Source organism: Hordeum vulgare, chromosome 3H, assembly GCF_904849725.1.
Source record: "Hordeum vulgare subsp. vulgare chromosome 3H, MorexV3_pseudomolecules_assembly, whole genome shotgun sequence".
NCBI lineage: Eukaryota > Viridiplantae > Streptophyta > Magnoliopsida > Poales > Poaceae > Hordeum > Hordeum vulgare.
Window position 1 is genome coordinate 495,839,979 of NC_058520.1, and position 21,787 is coordinate 495,861,765.

General features: G+C 42.4%; 1 protein-coding gene across 2 annotated transcripts; it reads right to left on the reverse strand.

Annotated features, from left to right (window-relative positions):
* Nucleotides 1-17,058: 17,058 nt before the first annotated feature.
* Nucleotides 17,059-20,835, reverse strand: LOC123440278 (homeobox-leucine zipper protein ROC9). 2 transcript variants are annotated; one of them, XM_045116855.1, is made up of 11 exons: nucleotides 20,643-20,835; nucleotides 20,272-20,534; nucleotides 19,904-20,021; nucleotides 19,529-19,726; nucleotides 19,031-19,429; nucleotides 18,838-18,942; nucleotides 18,531-18,743; nucleotides 18,268-18,442; nucleotides 17,889-18,160; nucleotides 17,716-17,802; nucleotides 17,059-17,619 (listed from the first exon to the last, which is right to left on the reverse strand). In XM_045116855.1, exons 1-11 carry the CDS (start codon nucleotides 20,703-20,705, stop codon nucleotides 17,236-17,238), a joined length of 2,277 nt encoding a protein of 758 aa, XP_044972790.1. In that variant the 5' UTR covers nucleotides 20,706-20,835; the 3' UTR covers nucleotides 17,059-17,235. The 2 variants fall into 2 exon arrangements, with proteins under 2 accessions (XP_044972790.1, XP_044972789.1); XM_045116854.1 differs by having other exon boundaries at nucleotides 19,529-19,735.
* Nucleotides 20,836-21,787: the final 952 nt, after the last annotated feature.

Below are 21,787 nucleotides of genomic sequence, written 5' to 3' on the forward strand. Positions count from 1 at the left end.
GGTCCAAGGAGGACTACTCACTGCGCGTCCGATAAGCCTCCATGGCGGTGGAGAAGCTCCCAGAGGTCAATCCTCCCTCCAGCAGGGTGCCGGGAAGAGGTCTCCTCACGCTCCCGATCTTGGAAGCGCTGCGGCGGCGGAACGATAGAGAAATTTGCGATTCCAGAAAGTGTGTGAGGGTTTCCTCACGAAACACTAAATATAGGCCAAAGGAGGGCACCGAAGGAGGTGGGACCCACCCAGGCGACCTCCTGGCACGGCCTAGGGCACTGAGTTAGTAGGTTAGTCCAAATATGTGTAAAATGATATAAAAGTGTAGCAAAACATATAACAGTGTCACCCAAAAGATCATGGAACAAGCAAAAATTATAGATACATTTGGGATGTATCACTCCATTGCTTTGAACCTTGCCTCCATGCTCCCGGTCTTGTTTGGTCCCTCAACATCAAAGATGTGCAACACCCCCTCATGCATCTCAATGGTTTGAGGGTGTTACAGCACCTCCTCAAGGTAGGGGTTGATGAACCTCTGAAAGAACTTATCGTTCAGAGTACTTGAAGACATCATGTTGATATAAATCTGTTACAGCAACACCTCGAAACGAAAACGGGGGGTATTGTTGAGATACGAAGGTCTAAACCTTTAGGAGATTATATAATGAATTTTTGCCAACCCGAAGGAGTCTTCCACAAGAAAACGGAGTCCGGAGGGTGCACGTGGTGGCCACAAGCCTGCAGGGCGCGACCAGGGGGTAGGCCGCGCCCCCTGGCTTGTCGCCTCCTCGTGCATGCTTCGGACTGGTTTAATTTTCCTAATTTTTTAAATACTCCAAAAATGGTAAAAGTTGCCATTGAAAACATTTTGGAGTCGGTTTACTTACCATAGCACATACCTATTCATTTTCGGGGTTCAAGCCCAAACTCTGATATGATTGCTCGCTTAAGTGACTTGTTATTCAGAATCACCAATGATGTAAGAGGTGTAGGAAAACATGCTTCTATGGTTCAAACCCAACTAGAAGAGGTTGCTAAATCCCAAAGTGAGCTACTTCATGAAATGACTAATAATATGAAGACCATGTTGTTAGAGTAATGACTAGAGGAGGAACAATGACTCAATACCCACTATATCTAGAAGGTCATCCTAAAAGAACCGAACAAAATTCACAAACCATTAATGTTGAGGCACCTAGTCCTTCTAGGAAGAAAAAAGAAAAAGAAAAATGATAGGACTTTGCATACTTTTAGTGAAACTGAATTAGAGAAACCTTCTGCTAATGCTAATGATATCTCTATCTCTGATGCTGAAACTCAATCTGGTAGTGAAAATTCACCTAGTGATAATGAAAATGATAATGATGATGGTCATGTAGATGCTCAACCTGACAATGATAAAGAACTAGATAATGATGTTGAGATAGAATGTGCTATTGATCTTGATAACCCACAACCTAAGCATAAGTGTTATGATAAAAGAGATTTTGTTTCTAGAAAGCATGGAAAAGAAAGAGAGCCATGGATTGAAAAACCATGTCTTATCCACCTAAAACAACTAAGAAAAAATATGATGAAGAATTTTATTATTTTGTTGAAAAGCTTAGGCCAGGCTTTTTGCGTACTCGTTTAATTGATCTTTTGAAGATGGCCCCTTATGCTAAGTACATGAAAGACACTGTCACTAATAAAAGAAAAATACCGAAATCTCTACCATGCTTGATAATTATACCTTTAAGGATGGAGTACCTAAAAAACTAGGAGATCCAAGAATACCAACTATACCATGTTCCATAAAAATAACTATGTGAAAACTGCTTTATGTGATCTAGGAGCTGGTGTTAGTGTTATGCCTTTCCCTTTATACAAAATACTTGACTTGAGTAAACTTACACCTACTAAAATTTCATTGCAAATGGTTGACAAATCACCAGCCATACCTATCGGTATTTGTGAGGATGTACCCGTTGTTGTTGCAAATGTTATTATCTTAAAAAACTTTATTATACTTGATATGCCCGAGGATGACAACATGTCAATTATCCTTAGTAGACCTTTCTTGAATACTGCAGGGGTTGTTATTGATTGCAACAATATACAATGCATTTTCTAAGGAAACAATTTCAAGTGAATGGTGTTAATGTTATTGAAACTTCTCCGACTACCATTAATGAAATTTTTCAACTACCTCTACATACTGCCAAAAATAAATATGAGATACTTATTGTTGGGGATATGCACATCCCCATGGAGGAAACTTAGTGTTTTATGATAATTCTTCAGGATCATGCTAATTGCAAGTGGTTGTTAATAAGACTTGATCAACCTTATTAATGAATCATTTTCAAGAATCACGAGGTTGATGAATTCAGTAGGCACAACTCTCTCTACCCACTTTCCGTTCCTTGTAATTTTTAGTTAATTACAATAAAAGTCATGATTATCCTGTTTTTTGATTATTCCGTGCAATAAAAAAGTGCCCAAAAATAAAAGTTCTCCAAATGACATGAAATTTTTACGCGAATTTTTTCTCAATATTTGAGAATCTCTCGCACTAAAAACACTGCATGGGGGTGTCCCAGCTGGCCACTAGACACCAAGGCACGCCAGCCCCCTCGCGCGGCCAGGTGTCTAGTGGGCCCCTCGGGGATCCCAACACTTGTTCCTTCATACCACTTCATCACTCACCTCCAGAAAAAAATCCCTATAGCTCTCTTTCTTGTGTTCCTGCTCTCAAACCTGTGGATTTTGATCTCTTTGCTCGAAACTACGTTTCCGAAACTGTTTCGAGGAATTGCTCCTTGGTATGTAACTCCCCCACTCCTCCAATTAGTTTTTGCTCTAGTGGTTTATCTTTGGAGTAATTAGCTACTCTAGGTGTTGTTGTAGATGAGCTTGCATGTTGAATTCTTAAATTTCCAAGTAGTTTGAATGCTTGTTTTAGGCTCTAGGCATCCCTATGGGTAGTTGCTACCATTCTTGTGAAGTTTCGTTAACTTTAGTTTGTGAACCAAAAATATTCAGAAATTATATGTAGGAATAATGAGCTGGTTCAAAAGGAGTTCTTCGAGGAGGAAGTCCTTGGAGGCATCATCTAGTGAGACTCTGATACGATAGTCTTATACTGAGCCAAGTGAAAGTTCAAAGAGAGAAACCCATGCCAAATCATGCCTTTGGCCAAGTGATGACTTCATGTTGGGTGCAGGCATTAAGTAAGAATTTGAGCGATATATTCATAATATTGAGCTCACACCCTTCATCGCAGATAAGTGCACGGAACATTATCATCTTACTGAAACTTTCACTAAGGGATTTAAATTTTATCCTCCAGAATTTAGAGTCTCCTTTAATATCTACGAAAATGCCTTCACTATGCCTCTCGACAATTTCTGTGATGCATGTAAAATACCACGATGGGGTTCGTTAGACAAAGCACGAAAATCTTAATATGAGACATTTTTAACTAGTCTTTGCTTTGGCGAAGATAGGGGGAGTAACTCAGGGTAGAATAAATAGTATACATTTTCCTTCTATTCTTTATTTAACACTCTTTAATGGAAAATGCATAGTGGTCAATCAAGATTGTAGTACTTTATGTGCCCCAGACTTGAGTCTCCTGCATATTCGTTAACTAGCATTAAATGTTATAATCTAGGAGCAATGTAGCACGCAGATTGCAACGCAATTGTGATACTGGTTATTTTTATGGCGGGGTTTATGCCTCTCATTTAGCTAAGAAGTGTGGCGTGTCACTGCGATCTAGTGACCCTATTCTTCCTACCCAGTATTTAGACTTTGAGTCCACGAAGCGCCATAAGCTCATAAAGGTCACGGTTACTGATTATAACTACAACCTAATGTTTAATAAGAAATCTATTGTGCCTGTTATTTTGCATGTACCTTACCTCTTGGATTATCAGGAAAAAGGAATATATCATGTCTATAAGAGGGAGGCGCATGAGTACAACGCAGTAGTGGAGGCTTCCCATCAGGCCGCAAAGGTTGCACCAAGGGCTTCCATGAGTTACCACACTGACTATTACCCAGGCTACTACGGGTGGCGATTACTAAGCTAGGCCAAAATCCTAAGCTTGGGGGAATACGTGTTTCCACCGACTTTACACTTATGATTGTATATTCTTGTTGTCATTTTCACACTCTTGCATGGTGTTATCCTTTTAGATTTATTTTCTTGCTTTTTTCTTGTGTGTTTGAAAAACCTGTAAAAATATAAAAATATTTCTCACTTCTTTTTGGTTTTTCTTTCTAGCGTAATTTAGTTGTAGTATTAAAATAAAACCCAAAAAAAATCTCTTTTGTTCTCTTTTACTTGTTGGGAGCTTTCCCGTGTAAATAGTTTTTCTCATTTTAGTTTTCCTTCTTTAATTTGCTTTCTTCTTGAAAAAACTAAAAACTCCAAAAATATTTTAGTGTGTTTCTATGAATTTGTTTTCCCTTCTTTGAGTTTTACCTAAGGGGAGACCACGATGAAAATATCGAGTGGCTCTCGTATGCATTGTTATTGATCTAATGAAGAGCCCATATTACTTTATCTTCTCCTCTTGAATAAAATGTTGCACATTCCAGCTTAGTCCATGTCACTCTTGCACTATTATTATTTTCATATCGTTCGGTCGTGCAAGTGAAAGGCAATACTGACAATATTTGATTAAATGACTATGGCAAAGAGAAGCGGATATGAACTCAACTTGTTTTTGTTTTTGTAAATATGTTTAGACCAGTATTCATGATCTAATGTATTATGACCAAACATGTTTGGAGTGACAATTAGATATTATAGTTATCCATGCCATGCTTAAGTAGCTAGGAGTGGATAATGATTTATCTTGGATGTCAACATGCATTAAAATGGTTGTGATGTAGTATGATGATATGGTATCCTCCTCTGAATGTTTGAGTGGCTTGACTTGGCACATGTTCACGCATGTAGTTGAATCTAAACCAACATAGCCTCTAGATATATATGTTCATGGTGTTTATATCCGACTCATGCTAGTATGCAACAATGATTACTCATAAAGCATGTTCATGACCGTCTTCGCTCTCTAGATGGTCGCTTCCCAACCTATTTGCTAGCCTTCGCCTATACTAAGCGGAAATACTGCATGTGCATCAAAATCTTTGAAACAAATTTATTCCACATGAGTCCACCATACCTGCCTATATGCGGTATTACCCTGCCATTCCAAGTAACTTTGCATGTGCCACCTCTAATGTTTCAAATGAACTTATGTTTTGTGTGCCTGGACCGCTCATGGACTGATACAGGGCGGTCGGTATCTTCCATGCTAAGCGGGTTATTCTCATGAAAATGTTTATTCACTCGTCCTTGCACGAGAGGGGCTGGTAAAAAGGGACTCCCAATCCCGAATCATAAATCACAAATAATTAAACAAAACCCCCCTTGGATTGTTGTTGGTATGGACGGCACCCGTGGATCTGGCTAGCCGTGGAGTGTGTTTTATTTGTGGAGGGGAGTAAACCTTTACTGTTATCGCTTGGGAACCACCGCTAATTTGTTTAGCATGGAAGATATCGATAACTCTTGGACGTAACGTTGATAGGAAGGGTGCATATCCCAAAAATAATTTATCTCTTATTTTCACTATGAGCTCTCGCACCTGTGCAAATCCTTGCTTCCCTTTGCAAAGGTATTTTCTATTTACTTTCATGTTATTTTATTTTTACTTTGAGTCATCACCTTCTCAAATAAGCACCAGACCTGAGAGCACTGTTGTCATCCCTATGCTTTGTGTCTAGTTAATCGTTGTGTCCAGCATGATTGGATCTCTTTTATCATGAATTACAATGTCTAGTCACTTCTTGAACTTTGGAGGTGCTCTGCATTTATGTTTTGCGGTCTCAAAAAGGGCTAGGGAGATACCATGGTTTTCATATTGTATCATGATTCTTTTGACCAAGTGTTGATGTTTGAGCTATCTTATTATTGCTCGCTAGTTGATTATGCCATTGATATGAGCTAATATAGTTTCTAAAGGTTATTGTCAATGTGATTAGTTATGATTTATGATGAAAACGTGGGTGCTCCCTAAGCATGTATATGTAAACAAGAACAAAAGAGTCCGTAAAAGTTTTTCTTTATCACTTTCAGTTTGTCAACTGAATTGCTTGAGGACAAGCAATGGGTTAAGCTTGGGGGAGTTGATACGTCTCCATCGTATCTACTTTTACTAACGCTTTTGCTCTTGTTTTGGACTCTAATTTGCATGACTTGAATGAAACTAGCCTAGACTGACGTTGTTTTCAGCAAAACTACCATGGTGTTCTTTTTATGCAGAAATAAAAATTCTCAGAATGGAAAAAAAATGGAGATTTTTCTGGAACATATAAAAATACTGGAACCAAGATCCACCGAAGGGGAGGCCACAGCAGCCCACTAGACATTAGGGCGCGCCAGGCCACCTAGCGCGGCTTGGAGTCTACTGGGGCCCATGTGGCTCCGCTGACCCTAATTCTGGCGCTATAAATTCCTATTTTCCGAGAGGAAAAAATCAGAGAGGAAGTTTCATCGCGTTTCATGATGCAGAGTTGTCGCCACCTCCTGTTCTTCATCTGGAGGCCTAACCTGGAGTCCGTTTGGCACTCCAGAGTGGGGACTCTTCCGTCTTCGTCATCACCAACCCTCCTCCATCGCCAATTCCATGATGCTCTCAATCGGGACTGAGTAATACCTTCGTAGGCTTGCTGGTCGGTGAAGAGATGGATGGGATTCATCATGTAATCGAGTTAGTTTGGTTAGGGCTTGATCCCTAGTATCTACTATGTTCGAATATAGATGTTGCTATGACTTTGCTATGCTCAATGCTTGCCACTAGGGCCCGAGTGCCATGATTTTAGATCTGAACTGTTTATGTTTTCACCATTATATCTATGTTCCTGATCTGATCTTGCAAGTTATATGCACCTTCTATGTGTTAGGATCCGCATGCCCCAAAGTGATAATAATTGGGCTTCTATCTAATGATTATCGTAGTTTGAGGAGTTCATGTATTCAGTATGTGTTAATGCTTTGTTTCGCTTATCTATTAAAAGGAGGCATTAATATACCTTAGTTTCCTTATGGGCCCTACTGCCACGGGAGGGTAGGACAAAATATGCCATGCAAGTTCTTTTCCATAAGCATGTATGACTATTTACGGAATACATGCCTACATTACATCGATGGACGGGAACTAGTTCTGTGTCACCCTATGTTGTGACTGTTATATGGTGAATATTATACAGCGATATCACCTATCCAATGCCTATGAGTTTTCCACGTATTGTGCTTGCTAAGTTACTACCGTTGCTACTGTTGTTACAACTTCTACAAAACTGCTAACACCCTTACTGTCACTGCTGCTACTGTTACCATTACTGCTGCTAATGTTACCACTACTATCAAAACTATCATATTACTATGCTACTGATCATTGTGTTGCAGATACTAAATCTCCAAGTGTGGCTGAACTGACAACTCAGCTGTTAATACGTGCAAATATTCTTTGGCTCCCCATGTGTCGAATCTATAAATTTGGGTTGAATACTCTACCTCAAAAACTATAGTGATCCTATATACTTGTGGGTTATCAAATAACTTGCCCATCAATGTTATCAGCTAAGAGATCTTTAACCATGGCAACCTTAGGCTAAACATTTATTTGCTCAAAAGGTTTAGGTCTCCTAACATGACTTTTGTTAACCACTGTTGCAGCCCTAGCATGATCTCTAATCTTAATAGGAAAAAGGGGTTTCTCAATGTAAGCAGTAGGAACAGCCAAATCTACATGGTTAACAATTATTTCTTCCTTCTTTATTTCAACAAGTTCATCTTGTAATTTATCAATAGGAGCATGGAATTTAAACCACTTCTCCTTAGGGAGATCAACGTAAGTGGAAAAAGTTTCACACAAGGTAGCGACTATCTCACGATCAAGGCCATATTTGTTGCTAAACTCATGAAAAGGAGAAGTCTCCATGAAAGATTTCAATGAATGAAAATAAAATTTCATACCTGATGGATTACCTCTATCGACTTCCTAATCTTCAAAATTGTTTTTAATCTTTTCTGGAAGATTCCACCTGAATTCAATAGTCTCCTTCATGTAGGAGCCAACCGCACAAGCGTCGAGCAATGTTTGATCATCATGAGAAAGCCGAGCATAAAAAATTTGTATGATCAATTCCCTTGCGGGCTCATGATTCAGAAAAGTGTGCATCATAGATTTAAGCCTCCCCCAAACTTGAGTGATGCCTTCTCCTTCACGAGGCCAACAATTATAATTAAAATTCCGATCATGATGAATCAAATGCATAGGATAAAACTTGTGAGGAAATTCCAATTTCAAGCAATTCCAATCCCACGTTCCAGTATCATCCAATAGCATGTACCACAATAATGATTTTCCCTCCAAAAATAAATGGAAAAATTCTTCTTAACTTTGTTTCTGAGTACACCTGAAAGCTTAAACAATCCACAAATCTCATCAACATATATTAAATGATAATCAGGATGAGTTGAACCATTATAAGGATTAGATAACATTTTCTCTATGATACCCGAAGGAATATCATAATAAATATTTTCAGTAGGTTCAGCAGGTTGAGGGATAATTTCCTCAACTTCCGTTTGAGGTGAAGATGCCCCAAACAAGCCACTCAAAGGGTGACAATTCATAGTGACAAGCAACAGTCAGCACGAACCAAAAATGTTTCCTTGCGAATTTCCACTTACCAATGTGCTTCACTCCCAGAAAATGGCGCCAGAAAAGAGTCTTGATGACCCACAAGTATAGGGGATCAATCTTAGTCCTTTCAATATGTAAGAGTGACGAACCCAATGAGGGGCGAAAGGAAATGATAAGCAGTTTTCAGCAAGGGTATTCTGTGCAAGTGCTGTAAGTGACACTCTAGATAGTTTTGTAGAATGGTAATTCGTAAAACGTGAAAAGTAACAATAGTATAAAAGGTGCAGAAAGGTAGCCCAATCCATTTTATAGCAAAGGACAAGCCTGGAAATTATGTTATGCAAAGCAAGCGCTCCCAAGGACACATGGGAATTTTTGTCTGGTCATGTTCATCATATTAAGTTGATTCGCGTTCTCTACTTTGCTGATTTGATATGTGGGTGGACTCATTCTAAGGTGCTTCTCTTACTTGAAATAACAACCCAATTATGATTAACCCCTCCTGCAAGCATCTGCAACTATGAAGGAAGAATTAAGATAAATCTAACCACAGCATGAAACATGTGGATCCAAATCAACCCCTTATGAAGCAACGCATAAACTGGGGTTTAAGCTTCTCTCACTCTCACAACCCATCATCTACTTGTTACTCCACAATGACTTCCTTTATGCCCATAAGATGTTGAAGTGTCATGTAGTTGACGTTCATATGACACCACCAAAGGAAGTAACAACATACATATCATCAAAATATCAAACGAATGCCAACTTTATATGATTACTGATAACCACACTTTTCCCATGTCCTCAGGAACAATAGTAACTACTCACACCTCATAAACATGTTCAACATCACATGTAACAAATATGATTAAGGATGTGAACATTATGTCTTCCACCAAGTAATCCAACTAGCATCAACTACAAAATGTAATTAACACAACCAGCAACCCACAGGTACCAATCTGAGGTTTTGAGACAAAGATTGAATACACGAGATGAACTAGGGTTGGAGATGAGATGGTGTTGGTGAATATGTTGATGAAGATTGGTCCTCCCACGAAGGAGGAAGCGTTAGTGGTGACGATGGCTTCGACTTCCCCCTCCCGGAGAGTAATTCCTCCGACAGAATCACTTTGTCGGAGAGAAAAGGGCCTCTGCCCAGGTTTTCTCCTAGAGACGGTGGAGCTTCATCCCAAAAGTTATGCCTTGATCTTTTTCTAGGGTAAAACACACCATATATGATAAGAGGGGCGTCGGGGGACCAACTGGGCCCCACAAGCCATCAGGGCGCGGCCTGGGGGGCGCCCTGTTGGCTTGTGCCCAGGTGGCTGCCCTTATGCGATATATTTTGGGCCCAATAATTCTTATATATTCTATAAAAAATATGTGTGAAGTTTCATGTCATTTGGAGCAACTTGATTTTTCTACCTTTTCCTCGGTTTCTCGGTCCACAATTCTAGTTTCCAGATACTTCCCTCTTCGTAATGTACCTTGCATAATCAAAGAGAAAACTCATAAGAATTACATAGTAACAGGGAATAATGGATAATAATAAGACAAATATCTATGAAGATTCATGATGCAAAATGGACGTATAGTCATGCACCCAATGTGAATGGTTTATTGTTATTGAATCTCAATAGTGATGATACACATATTTATAACATTGATGCCAAAAGATGTACAGTTAATAATGATAGTATCACTTTCTTGTGGCACTGCCGCTTAGGTCATATTGGTGTAAAACGCATGAAGAATCTCCATGCTGATGGAGTTTTGGAATCACTCGATTATGAATCGCTTGATACATGCGAACCATGCCTCATGGGCAAGATGACGAAAACCCGTTTTTCGGTACAATGGAACGGGCAAGTTATTTGTAGGAGATCATGCATACTGATGTGTGCAGTCCAATGAGTGTTGAGGTGCATGGTGGATATCGTTATTTTCTCACCTTCACCGACGATTTGAGCAGATATGGATATGTTTACTTGATGAAGCATAAGTCTGAAACGTTTGAAAAGTTTCAGCATTTTTAGAGTGAAGTTGATAACCATCGTAACAAGAAGATAAAGTTTCTATGATCTGATCATGGAGGAGAATATCTCAGTTATGAATTTGGTATGCACTTAAGATAGTGTGGAGTTGTTTCGCAGCTCACGCCACCTGGAATACCACAGCGTAATGGTGTGCCCGAACATCGTAATCGTACCTTATTGGATATGGTGCATTCTATGATGTCTCTTACCGATTTGCCACTATCATTTTTGGGTTATGGATTAGAGACATCTACATTCACTTTAAATAGGGCACCATGTAAATCCGTTGATACGACACCGTATGAATTATGGTTTGGCAAGAAACCTAAGTTATCGGTTCTTAAAGTTTGGGGTTGTGACACTTATGTCAAAAGGCTTCACCCTCATAAGGTCGAACCCTAAGTAGATAAGTGTGTCTTCATAAGATACCCAAAATAAATAGTTTGGTATACCTTCTATCTAGAACTGAGGGCAAAGTGTTCGTTGCTGAGAATGGGCCCTTTCTTGAGAAAGAGTTTCTCTCAAAAGAATTGAGTGCCCGGAAGGTGGAACTTGATGAGGTTATTGAACCATCACTTCAACTAGAGAGTAGCACATCACACGAAGATGTTTCTGTGGCGCCTACACCAGTTGGAGAGGAAGCTAATGATGGTGATCATGAAGCTTCAGATCAAGTTACTACTGAACCTCATAGGTTGACAAGGACACGTACTTCTCCTGAGTGGAACAGTAATCTTGTCTTAGAGGTCATGTTGTTGGACAACAATGAACCTACGAGCTATGGAGAAGCGATGGTGGGCCTGGATTCCAACAAATGGTTAGAGGCCATGAAATCTGAGATAGGATCCACGTACGAAAACAAAGTGTGGACTTTGTAAGTATTACCTCGTGGTCAAAAGGTTGTTCAGAAAGTATGGATCTTTAAGAGGAAGATGGATGCGTATGGTAATTTCACCGTCTATAAAGCTCGGCTTGTTGCAAAGGGGTTTTCACAGGCTCAAGGAGTTGACTACAATGAGACTTTTTCACCCGTAGCGATGCTTAAGTCCGTCAGAATTTTTTAGTTGTAGCTGCATTTATCGATGCGTCTCCAACGTATCTGATATATTATCATTCCAGAATACTTTTGGGGTATTTATTTACCAATTTATATTATTTTTTAGCACTAGCCTATTGACCCAGTGCCTAGTGCCACTTGTTATTTTTTGCGTGTTTTTCATTTTTCGGGTTTCCATGCCAAACAAAGTCCAATTGCCCTCAAACTTTTTAGTGATTTTTTCTGGACCAAAAGAAGACCAACGAGCATCGAAAGAAAGTTGGAGGCCTCACAAGGGGCCCACAAGACAACACGGCATGGCGTGAGGGGGAGGCCTAATGGCTTGTGCCTCCCTCATGGCCCTCCCGACTCCGTTCTGTGGCTTATAAATTCTCATCTACCCTAAAAACATTAGAGGGAGTCGTGAAACACTTTTTACGCCACCGCGAGTCTCTGTTCCCACGGGAGGCCATCTGGAGCTTTGTTCCAGCACCCTCCGGAAGGGGTCAATCATGGAGGGCCTCTCCATCAACCTTGCTGCCCTCATGATGATGTGTGAGTAGTTGACAGTACACCTACGGGTCCATAGCTAGTACCTAGATGGCAATCTCTCTATTTTATCTTCAATACAATGATCATAGCATCTTTGCTTTGATCCATATGATATAATTCCTTTTGTGCAGTGCGTTTATTGGGATCCGATGAATTGTGGGTTTATGTTCAAATTATTCATGATAAATATTTGAGTCTCCTCTGAATACTTATATGATTCTTATGTGCATGATTATGATAGCTTCATAATTCTCTCAGATCTATTGAAATAGTTTGGCCAACTAGATCGATATTTCTTTGGTGAGAGAGGTGCGTTGTGGTAGGTTCAACCTGGCAAATCCCAGTGACAAAAGGGGACAAGATGCGTCCTTGTGTTGCTGCTACTAAGGATAAAACTATGGGGTTTATTCATATTTCTTGAGTTTACTTTGTCTACATCATGTATTTGTTCTCCATGCATTACTTCATTCGTCATGAACTTAATACGTAGAGAGGCAAGCATAGAAGCGCTCTTGAAGTGAAATAATAGTAATAAGTGCAGGTAGGAGTCAACCTATTTTTTTATGGACGTGATGCCTATATACACATGATCATTGCCGTGAGTATCGCATTACTATCCGCTTTTCTGTCAATTGCCCAATAGTAATTTGTTTACCCATCGTATGCTATTTTTCCATGAGAGATGTCATTAGGGAAAGCTATGGCCCCTGGGTCTATTCACAACATATTGCTAAAACCTTCATTACCTTGATGTTATTTACTTTTTTTATTTTATCTTGCTATCTACAATTATCTCCACACTTCACTTGCTTGCAAATAACAATACAAGAGGATTACAACCCTCTTACCCGCGTTGGGTGCAAGTTGTTTGTTCTTTTGTTGCATCCACTGAAGTCGATTATGGTTGATATTCCTATTGGTTCGATAAACCTAGGTTTCATAACTAAAGGAAATACTTACCCGCTTTGTGATGCGATAACCCATTTCTCTTCATGGAAAACCCAACAAAGATCACGAGTATCACTCACTGGTTGGCCGAATCGAATAACACCGGTTGGAGTATCAACGCGGGTAACCTAATAAAGGTTTATCGAACCAATAGGAATATCAACCGCAATCGTCTTCAGCAGCTGCACACAAGAACAAACAATTACCCCCAACGCAGGCAAAAGGGTTGTCAATCCTCTTGTCTTGTTATTTGCAAGCATGTGAGGTGTGAAGATAATTGTAGATAGCAAGGTAAAATAAAAACAAGTAAATAATAGCAAGGTAATGACGGTTTTATCAATATGTTCTGAATAGACCCTGGGGGCATAGCTTTCGCATACGATGGGTTAACAAATTATTCTTGGGCAATTGACAGAAAAGCGGATAGTTATGCAATATTCATGACAATGATCATGTGTATACAGGCATCATGTCCATAAACAAATAGGCCCACTCCTGCCTGCACCTATTACTATTACTTCACTTCAAGATCACTTCTATGCTTTCCTCTCTACGTAGTAAGTTCGCGACAAACGAAGTAATGCATGGGAACAATGACATGATGTAAACAAAGTGAACTCAAGCAATATGAATAAATCCCATTGTTTTATCCTTAGTAGAAACAACACAAAGACGCATCTTGTCCCCTTCTGTCACTAGGATAGAGAAATTCGCCAGGTTGAACCTACAACAATGCACCTCTCTCACCGAAGAAATATCAATCTAGTTGGCCAAACTATTTCAATAGATCGAAGAGAATTACAAAGCTATCATAATCATGCACATAAGAATCATATAAGTATTCAGAGGACACTCAAATATTTATCATGAATAATTTGAACATAAACCCACAATTCATCGGATCCCAAGAAATGCACCGCACAAAAGGAATTACATCATATGGATCAAAGCGAAGATGAGATGATCATTGTATTGAATACCAAAGAGAGAAATTTCCATCTAGGTACTAGCTATGGACTCCTAGGTATGTGGTGAACTACTCACACATCATTGTGAGCGCGGCAAGGTTGATGAAGAGGCCCTCCGTGCTCGATCCCCCATCCGTCTAGGTGCCGGAATGGAGCTCCACATGGCCACTCGCGGCGATGTAAAAAGTGTTTTGGGACTCCATGTGGTGTTTTTAGGGTAGATGATAATTTATAAGCTACAGAAAGGAGTCGGGAGGGCCACGAGGGAGGCATAAGCTACCATGGCCCCCAGGGCGCGCACTGATAGCTTGTGGGGCCCTCGTGAGGCCTCCACCTTTATTCCCATGCTCATTGGTCTTCTTTTGGTCCTGAAAAAATCATCAAAAAGTTTCAGGGAAATTGGACCTCATTTCATATGGAAAACCTGCAAAGTGAAAAATAGCCAGAAAATAGCAAATAATAATGTGCACTAGGTCCATAGGTTAGTGCTCAAATATAATATAAAATGGTAAATAAATACTCCAAAAGCATACTAAAATGATAATATATCAGCATGGAACAATAAAAAAATATAGATACGTTGGAGACGTATGAGTGAGTAGCGATTAACCGACCAATTAACTCATTAATTGGATGAATTCTTGAAAAGTGATTTTTATCCTATGCATTTGGTTCATAGTGATCGGAATTATATATTTAATTTTTGGCCTCGTGAAGAAGAAAGTATAACTCAAGCTTGGGGAAGGCTTAAGTCTATGATACACATGCCCCAACAATGAGCTCTCAAGAGTAATAATTATACAAAAAACATATGCTCGACTTTCTCATAATGATCAATACATGCTCGATACATCTTCTACTAGTTCCTTTATGAAGAGAACTATTGAATTCAAATGGGGTCTTTTGTAAAGAATTAAACGCAACTCTCAAGATTAGAAATCGACAAAGGTACAGAGTGAGGTATAAACCTTGAATTTGATTGTGTTAAATATTTTATGGAAAGCGATGCTTTTCATAAGGTTAGTACAAAATATGGACTTGACTCTAAGATAGTAGCCACTTTGTGTGAATCATTTGCTTCTCATGTTGATCTCCCTAAGGAGAAGTGGTTTGAATATCATCCACCTATTGAAGAAACTTGTGAGGAACCTATTGTAACTAAGGAACAAACAATCATTTACACTATTGATTGGGTTGTACCCACTGCTTACATTAATAAACCCCCTTTTCCTGTTAGGATTAAGGAACATGCTAAAGTTGCAATCATGGTTAATAAAAGTAATATCAAAACACCTAAACCCTCAGAACAAATTAAAGTAGAATATAATTTTGCAATGATTAAAGATCTCCTAGTTGATAATATTAATGGTCATGTCATATATTTCTGCGAGGAAGCAACTAGCATTTCTAAACAAGATACAAAAGATAAACATAAACCCGTTGTTGTCATGTCCGTTATTTCTGTTAAGATTGGAGATCATTGTTGTCATGGTTTATGTGATATTGGTGCTAGCATAAATGCTATTCCATTTACTTTACATCAAGAAGCTATGCATGATATTGCAGCTATTGAGATAGAAGACATTGATGTTACTATTAAGCTTACAAAGAGACATTGTTTTGCCGCTTAGGATTGTTAGAGATGTTGAAGACTTGTGTGGTAAGATCAAATACCCTGCTGATTTTATAGATCTTGGATCTTTACAAGATGATTTTTGCCCCATTAAATTCGGTAGACCTTTCCTAAATATTGTTGATGCTAAAATTGATTGCAATAGGGAAACGGTTAGTGTTAATTTTGCTGATATATCTCATTCAATTTCCCCAAGTTTAGTAGAGAATCTCTTGATAAAGAATTACCTAGTAAAGACGAAATAATTGGTCTTGTTTCTATTGTTGTACCTCCTACTCATCCTTTAGAACAACATTTGCTAGGCCATGAAAATGATATGCACATGAATGAAAGGACCCATGAAATAGATGATATATTCTTCAAACAAACACCTATTCTTAAATATAATTTGCATGTTCAAACCGTCGGAGATCCTCTCCCACCTAAGAGTGATCTTGTGTTTGAATTAAAGAAGCTACCTCATACAGTCAAACATTCTTATCATTTGTTGATTCATGTTGTAGTTCTTCAAGTCAGATTTCTCTCTCTTTGATTCAATGAGTAAATAATTGTAGCCATGAACAAATAAACTAGCTCCCTGTTTGATCCAAGTATGAAAGTTGATAAACTAATTTTGACAACTGAAATTAAGTTGTATATGTGCTATAAATTATGTGAAGTAAGGTAAAACTAAGTCAAAATTTGTATTCAAATTGAGAAAGAAGTGTGGTATTCTAGCAGTGATCCTTGTTATAGAAAAAAGATTCAAAAAGCTTTATTTATCTCATGCAAATTTGTCATGAGAGTAAAGTTTGAAAGAAAACAAGCTAGAGATATGCTGCAACACTTAGTGCGTGATTCTCAATTGATTCCTTCCTGTGCAATATAAAGTCTGAAATATTGTTCAAACAAACTAATGGTTGATGTTTAACTTATTTTTATTATAATTGTAGAAAATGGATGACAATGCTCAATTAATCATCATAGAGGATTTTGATAACCGGCCTTCAAAAATACTCTTTCAAAATTAAACCAACTATCTGCAAAAAAAAATACTTTTAAAATGGTCACAGTTTTACATATCTTCAAACTATTTTTGTTTCAAAAAAGTATTGTTGTATTTTTTTCAAAAATCTTTAAAATTCGCAAAAAAATAATTTCTAATAAAAACATCAGTTCAATATATGTTCTTCTCCAGAAAATGTTCTATTTTTCATAAAATGTAAATGTTCTTTAAAAAGTGTTACAATTCTTATTAAAAATATAGGATTTTAATAAAAAAAAGAAATATCTACATATTCGCCTGCACCGGGATTTGTACTAGTCCTGTATAAAACATCGAGCATGTACAACATTTGAGCGTTTACTGCGACGGTCAGCGGTCTTCGCACCCAAAGGCCTTTCTCACGCGACGGAGCGTGCAGGACGCCAGGCTCGTCACGGTCTCCGCCGACTCCGGCGAGAGCGCGGCCACCGGCGAGGAGCTGGCCAGCACCTGGAACACCGCGGTGACCAGCGACCCCGCCGCCGCCCCGTCTTCCTTCCTGGCCGTGATCACCGCGGGCCTCGACTCCAGCCCGTCCGGCACGACCGCGAAGCCGCACGGCAGCAGCGCCAAGCCGCTCGAGTCGTGCCCGCTGATGACCGGCTGCAGGACGGCGGCGTCGACCGGCGCGTACGCGACGATCGACTCGCACGGGCTGGTGCAGCCGTCCTGCACTATCCACTCGCCGCCATGTCCGCCGGCCGACGCGGGAGCCTGCCGTCCAGAGGAGCAGCAGTCAGTGGCCGACTCCGCCGGAACGTCGTGAACGATCGAGCTGCGTGTAAATAATCAGTCGGCACTGGAACTTACGTAGGCGGTGACGCAGTTGCCGCGGTCCTTCCCCTTCGTCAGGTTCACGCGACAGTGCACAGCTCGTCCGGCCAGCGTGACATCCCACTGCAACAGTTTGATGGGTGGTCGGTTATACGCACATCCTTTCTAGAGCTTTGCAACGGAAAATGTGCACGGCGGATGCAGATTACCTCGGGCCGGCGTGACTCGTCCCTCAGGAAATCGAGGAGAGCCGTGGTGCTGACGGGGAGCCACGCGGACAGCACGGCGCAGGCGATCAGGCCCTGCGGCTCGCCGGGGTCGCCGGCGTTCGTTCGGGACGTCAGCCGGACGTCGCCGGCGCCGGCTCTCGGCGCCCTGCTCCACGCCAGGCCACGCGACCCGCCGATGACGCGGCAGAGGCTCGAGGTCATCCGGTGCGCCAGCTTCAGAACGCTCCTCCTCCCTGCCAGTGTGGAGACCCCTGTGCATACAACACGAGAACATGGTCGGATGGTCCTACGTTAAGTTAAGATGACCGGCAATCGTGCATCGTGCGCTGAGGTTCATGGTCAGCGGCGACGGGCTTACCGCTGCTGTCCCTGGTCGGCACGTTGGTCGCCACCCAGAAGACCATCCTCTCGCACTGGAGCTGGAGGGTCGCCACCCAGCGCCTCGCGCCGAACGCCAGGCCGCCCGCGGTCACCGCCCTGTACATGGACGGGGCCGCGCACTCGCGCAATCTGGTGTGCTCCACCCATGTCACCTGGTCAATTTTGGATGTGAGACAACAGAATGGACACTAGTTTTATAAGAAATTAGCCATTCGTATTGTGTTGTTGCTGCATTCGTACCCTGGAGTGGCCGTTTGCCTGCTCTTCGATGATGCAACCCGAGGGATCCTTCGAGCACCTGACCAGCGGCGACGTGCCGACGTCGGCCTCAGCCTTGTCGAAGGACACGTCGACGATGGCCCATTTCTCGGCGGCCAGCTTCCTGCAGTAGCGGGCGAAATAGAACTCCCTCGTGGGCACCATTGGCGTCAGCATCTGGACCTCTGCAAACATCTGAGAAAACCAACAAGACACAACCGAAGCATAGTTTAGCCCCATGCCCGATCCATCATAACCAGACAGAACAAACGTCACGGAGCTGGGCTACCAGTTGCACCACGCCGTCGTGTCCATCGTCGTCGTCGCCCGTGCGGATCACGTCCAGCGTCGATGCCTTTGCGACCATGGAAGGGAAGAGTTCTTTCCATTCGTTCTGCACAGAATTTCAGAGACATTAATTGTCAGCATACGGCACGAGTTCACCTGTGTGAAGATGGAAAGATAGATGGCACGTAACGTACCACATCCATGAAAGCATGCACAAGTTTCGTCGCGTCAAGGTAAACCACCCCGGTTTCACGTGACGCCTCGACGGACCAGCCGGCCTGCCGATCGGCGGGGCCATCGTCGCGCCGGAACAGGCGCACGTACTCGTCGTAGTTGAGAATGTCTCGGCCGGTCTCGACGCTCCGCACCCAGAGAGGCTCGCCGGAGGAAGCCATCATCTTAAGCTCTTCCAGCGCGCGGCCGGCCAGCTCCAGGACGCTCTGCATGTCGCGGCCCGCGAAGCCGCCGCCGTAAACTTCAAGCGGGCTCCGGTTGCTGCTCATCTGGGCAGTGGCCGCGGAGAATGGCGACGAGGCCGGGGAGGTGGCTCCGTCGGCCGCGGCTGTCCCGAGCGCCCCTCGCAGCTTCTCTACCTGAAATGGGTTTCCACTTCCACAGCATCAGTCTCTGGTTGGTACTTGGTAGCAGCAGATCGCGACCGATGACTGCGTTGGCGGGACGGCGGCATGAACCTCGGCTCTGAGCTTGGCGTTCTCTAGCTGCAGCTGCTGTTCCTGGCTGGCCGCGGCGGCGTCGAAGCCATCGCTCGAAGCTGCTCCGGCGCCACAGCTTGGGCAGCTTGAGGGTCTCTTGGTGAGCTGTCTCATGGCGCGGTTCTCCTTCTGGAGATTCTCCAGCTCCGACTTGAGCAGCGAGTTCTCGTGCCGCTCCTGCACCGCCTGATCGAACATATTAATCGTGTTGCATGAGATCAAATTACTTCTTTTAGGGGGGGGGGGGGGGGGGGGGGAGAGATCATCAAATTACTAGAACCCCTAATAATGAAGGTAACAGTGATCCGCATGCAACTCAAAGAAGAAGAAAAATATAGTGATGAAAAAAGAGACCTTGATCTGAGTTCGTCGATTCTGAAACCAAAACTTGACTTGCCGTGGAGACAGTCCGAGCTGCTTGCTGAGTTGCTGCCGCTGCTTTTCATCTGGATGTGGCGACTCCTTGAATACCCTTCAAAGCCACCAAATAAATTTCAGCAGCAAGAGAGTAAAAACAAAAATCTTAGAAATTGTAATAATCCTGTCGTGTTGGAGTTCATTTTGTGTTTTGTTGCTGCAAAGGTTCAAACATATTTCTGATTTTCAGGTGAACAAATGTTTAACATGTTATGCTTTCTGGGATAGGCCCTGCCTGGCCCATGGGCCTTTGTCCCCGTCCAACCAGGTCCGGCCCTATTGGCATAAGGCTAGGGGAGACTTACGCTTCCATGACCCTAACTTGTTCAGCAGTGTGCCTGTGGTAGCTCTTCCGGCTCCTCTTCTTCCTTTTACCCCCATCATCATGGCCTTCTTCTTCCTCCCCGGAGCCGTCGCCGGACTGGCTGCCGGCCGGCCCCTTGTTCTCGCTGCTTATCTCCACCTCCTCACCTAGTGGCCCACTTCTAATCCCGCCACTCCCCTCGTCGTCTTCCTCCACTTCGTCTCCGCTCGTCGCCGCCGGCGCATTCCTGGCGAACGCACCCGCCTGCACGCACAACATAAGACCAACTCGATCATTAACTAAGCAAAGATACAATTATGTCCATGCTTGATCTGCGACAGAGGATCGAATGGATAGATCGGTGTGACGGACAAGCGAGAGGGAGAGCGTCGGGACAGCAAAGAAGTCCTTGGTCCGCGGCCGGCTGCTCCCCATGCAATCGATCTCCCTGAAGGCCGAAGCTAGCAGGAGAAAGAGAAACAGCTGACACCTTAGCTTCTATGGGGACGAAGAGGGCAATGGCCGGTAGGCATAAGGAGGAAGGGAACAAAGAAGTTACACGGGAGACCATGAGGATCTTGGGACAACCAACTGCTGCGTACTATATATACTGCAGGTATCAGCCTGGCTGTGTGACCAGGCGGACCGGAGGAGGCAGACGGGGCGGGGCGGGGCGGGCGGTTAGCTAGGGATTGAATGGTAGTTATGCGCGCAGGGTCGTCTTCCCGTCCGTGCATGCAATGCAAACGGACGGTGCGTCTTGATGAAGAAACAAGGGTGCGTGGGTTGATTGATCGATGCTGGTGCTGATGCTAGCACGTTGTTAAATTGGCAAAGCTTGTGGCCACAGCATACTGAATTGCTGATGGCTAGGCCTCCTGTTTCTGGACATGCCCCTACCCACCCGGAGGAATACCGCGCCCCAAGCTGTCCCGCTGACACGCACTTTCTCTGCTCAGCATGTGGACTTTCGTCATGGCGCCCTACTCCTACGTGTATGATCTTGCAGCTGGAGATGGAGTATGGGATGTAATTTTCTGAACAAATATGCTCTCTGAACATGTGTGTTTCTCCTTGATGTTCAGCTGCACCCTGAATTTTAATTTACTGCTGGATGCGTGCACAAGTGCAGAACACAGGCATGCATTACTTTACTACAACGACCCGGCCTGTTTACAGAACAATGGAAATGCATGGTTGGGCAAACCTCTGAGAGTTGGCGATACCCAAATTAATGTTCGTTGCATTTCTGGTACTACTTGTATCCAGTGGCCCTTTTGACTATGCATGCCGCCTACTTCTCTTGAGAAAATGACATGGTGTTGTTGCAATGCGTGACTGCCTTTCTTCTTCTTGTGATCACCTGGAGCAATGTTAGGCCCTTTCCATTCAAAAGATTTTCATAGGGCTTTAAAAAATGCATTTTTCATGGGAAATTTAGGCGATTTAAATACTTCGGGGGAAAATATCCTATGTTGGTTGTCCGATTTGTAGGATTTGATTTTATAGAAAATTCC